Source organism: Trichechus manatus, unplaced genomic scaffold (assembly GCF_000243295.1).
Source record: "Trichechus manatus latirostris isolate Lorelei unplaced genomic scaffold, TriManLat1.0 scaffold00111, whole genome shotgun sequence".
NCBI classification, from domain to species: Eukaryota; Metazoa; Chordata; class Mammalia; order Sirenia; family Trichechidae; genus Trichechus; species Trichechus manatus.
The window spans coordinates 4,471,762-4,474,829 of record NW_004444047.1 but is presented as its reverse complement, the minus strand read 5'-3'; the positions used below and the strand labels follow the sequence as shown (position 1 = coordinate 4,474,829).

The following is a 3,068-nucleotide window of genomic DNA, read 5'->3' as shown; positions in this document are numbered from 1 at the left end:
CCGCCTCGTGGGGTGGGGGGCTCACCATAGCCAGGGACCACCCGGTCACTCCTCCCCCCCGTACCCGCCTCGTGGGGGGCTCACCATAGCCAGCGACAATGGACGACAGGCAGGGCACCGTGACAGCAGCCGCTGGGGGGCAGGGGGCAAGTAAGGCCAGTTTGGGAGCGTGACCCAGCGACCCCACCTCTACCTGGGCCACCAGCCCCCATCATGTTCCCCCGCCCCCCGCCAAGCCCCACAGGCCTGCTCACCAAAGGAGTAGAGCAGCAGGCCGAGGCCCAGCACGGGCAGTGAGTGCGCCCAGCCGATGAGGAGGAAGGCGGGCACCAGCAGCAGGATGGCCTGGGGGGCGCAGCAGGCCTCAGCCCCGGGCCCTCCCCTGCTCTCTGCAGAGCCCCGGGCACTGCCCCCCACTTGAGGAGAGCCCTTGGGCACTGCCCACCCACTTGAGGGAGAGCCGAGACCCCATACCCGCTTCACTGCTGCGCGTTCCCTGCCGGGGCGGATGCGCCGGGCGTAGGCGCCCTGGATGGTGGCCATGGTGAGGCCGATGAAGAAGAACATCTTGCCCTGCTGCAGGCTGGGGGGGGGTTGTACGGGGGGGGGGCGTGCCATGAGTGCCCCCGCCACAAACAGAGCCGGGGATACAAACCGCTGCCTGGGTCCCTTGGCTGGCCTCAGGGACAGGCCAGGGTGTGTGTGGCCACAAGACTTCCTGGAGGGGGGCACCTCTAAGAAGGGGAGGGTTTGGGCAGAAAGAGGGGAGGAGGGGATCTCCAGGGGGCCGTGTGGGGCCGCCCCTGTACCCACCTGTTGAACTGGAAGCGTTGGTGGGCAAGGAAGCTGAGCGTGTACTCCAGGCCCGAGAACAGGAAGAGGTAGAGGAAATAGACCAGGCCCAGCTGGCGCAGGCTGTGGAGCCCTGGGGAGCAGTGGGGTGGGCGGTAGGGAAGGGCTGGCTGGGGTGGAACCTGGGGCAGCCCACTGAGGAGGAGGGGGCACAGACACTTACTGTCTCCAGCTGGTGGATCCTGGCCACGGGCCACGGCCGAGAAGCGGAGCAGGGCCAGGGGGCTGAGCAAGTCGACAGTGGCTCGGAACCCCAGGGTAATGGAGGGCGCCTGGTGGGCATGTGGAATCACAGAGGTCAGCCAGCAAGGCCAGCACTCCTGGCCCCTCCTGGCAACCCAGGGACAGGAGTGACCCCAATCTGCTGGGCCCTGCCCCCTATGCAGGAACTGTGGCCCCAAGACCCTTGGGACACCTCCCCTTGGACCTCCCAAGCAGCCCCTTGGCCACCTCAGGGCCAGTCATGCTCTGGTGGGCTGGCCTACCCGCCGCTCTGGGGGCAGCGTCTCCGGCAGGAAGCAGAAGATGAAGAGCAGGTCGGAAGCAGCGAAGAACAGTGCCAGCCAGGGTGCCGTCTCCACCTGCAGGGTGGCGCCCAGCAGAGGGCCCAGCGTGAAGCCCAGCGAGAAGGCCACCCCGATGACGGCCTGTGGGAGAAGGCCCTCAGCTGTTGGGCACCACACCAGGAGCCCCCAGCCGGCCCTCAGCCCCTGGCCTGTGTGTGTGTGCTCACCATGCCTCGGCTGCGGGCCTCCGGCGAGCCCAGGTCAGCGACAATGGCCGTGGACAGGCTCACATTCCCCTTGCTGATGCCCCCGATCACTCTGGAGGCCAGGAAGGCAGCAAAGCTCCTCGAGGCGGCCCACACGGCATAGGAGATGACCAGACCCGCCTGCCCGCCAGGTGGTAACAAGGGACAGGCAAAGTCACTTGAGGCCAGAGGGGCCCCAAATGGGGCTGGCAAACCCAGGCAACCCCTCTCACCCCCTGCCCTCCACTGCTCCGGGCATCCCAGGACCACTTCTGTTCCCCTAGTGGACCCAGGACCCCAAAGGCTCAGGGGCATCTCTGGGACAGACCAGCTTAGCCACAGGAGCCAGCACCCGTTGAACACACATAGAGGTGGTGGGGGGCCCTGAGGGGTCACAGCGTTCCTCCTCCCCCAGCCTGCGCTGACCTGTGAGCCTCCCCTAGCCTGGGCTGACCCGTGTGCAGGCACGTACCAGGGACAGCAGCATCAGTGGGCGCCTCCCCAGGCGGTCAGAGGCGGCGCCCGTGAGCGGGGCTGAGAGGAACTGCAGGGCGGAGAAGCCGGAGCCCACCAGACCTGAAGAAGCCGGCGGTCACGATCACGCGCGGTACACGCGTCCCCGCCCCGAGGGTCTGATGCCAGCGCGGCCTGCTCTCCGGGTCACCCAGCCTCAGCGCCACCGGAGAGGAAGGACGAGGGCGTGGAGATGGGCAGACGTGCCCAGAGCAAGACGTGTGGACGAGGACCCCGGGCCGGGGACTGGAGCCCGCGACGACAGGACCCCAACAGGCCCACTTGGGGGTCGGGGCGTACCTCCAAATAGGACGCTGTTGTACCGCTTCTCAGCTGGCATCCCGATGGCGGAGGCGAACCAGTCCACCCCGCGCTGCCATAAGCCATAGAGGGGATCCTGGGGGCACAGACGGCATGATGGAGGCGAGCCAGGTCAGCCGTGGGGCCCGAGCGGGGCGCACCGAGCGGGGCGCACCTGGGCGCGGCCGTGGCCCTCCAGCAGCCCGGGCAGCAGCGGCAGCAGCAGCGTGAAGGCCAGGAGGTCGAGCAGGAGTCCCAGGAAGACCACGGTGACCACGCGGCGCTCGGACGCGGGCTGGGGGCGGATCGGGGGGCGCGGGGTGCAGCCTTCGCCCCCGCCTAGTCCCATGGTGCCGTCGCGCCGACTCCGGCCTGGCTGCGGGTCGTGGGAACACGTGAGGACCCCCAGGCCGCCCAGCCTGTCACCGGGGACACCGAGCCCGCCGGCCCCCACCCGGCCCGAACCGCAGGGGACCGTCCGCCTCGCACAGGGGATCCATCCCGCGCTCGGGGACCGCGCCGGCCCGGGCGGCAGGAAGGTCGGCTTGCGTAAGGAAACGGCCGGCACAGCGGCCACCCAGGCCGGGCGGGGGATCCGGCCCGCACCGCCCCCGCGTTCTCGGACGGCCCGGCGGTGGGCGCTGCGGGCTGG

The 3,068-nt window shown here is 69.6% G+C and overlaps 1 protein-coding gene across 1 annotated transcript in view; it reads right to left on the bottom strand.

Annotated features, from left to right (window-relative positions):
• The window catches only part of MFSD10 (major facilitator superfamily domain containing 10), a 3,584-nt gene extending 819 nt beyond the window's left edge, over positions 1-2,765 (bottom strand). Inside the window, exons 1-10 of the mRNA XM_004383563.1 lie at positions 2,592-2,765; positions 2,417-2,513; positions 2,076-2,179; positions 1,586-1,744; positions 1,338-1,499; positions 1,016-1,124; positions 814-925; positions 475-583; positions 255-345; positions 85-132 (exon numbers count right to left, since the gene is read on the bottom strand). Coding sequence (XP_004383620.1) covers positions 85-132; positions 255-345; positions 475-583; positions 814-925; positions 1,016-1,124; positions 1,338-1,499; positions 1,586-1,744; positions 2,076-2,179; positions 2,417-2,513; positions 2,592-2,765 — 1,165 coding nt within the window. The remainder of the gene's footprint in view (positions 1-84; positions 133-254; positions 346-474; positions 584-813; positions 926-1,015; positions 1,125-1,337; positions 1,500-1,585; positions 1,745-2,075; positions 2,180-2,416; positions 2,514-2,591) is intronic.
• Between the last annotated feature and the right edge of the window lie 303 nt (positions 2,766-3,068).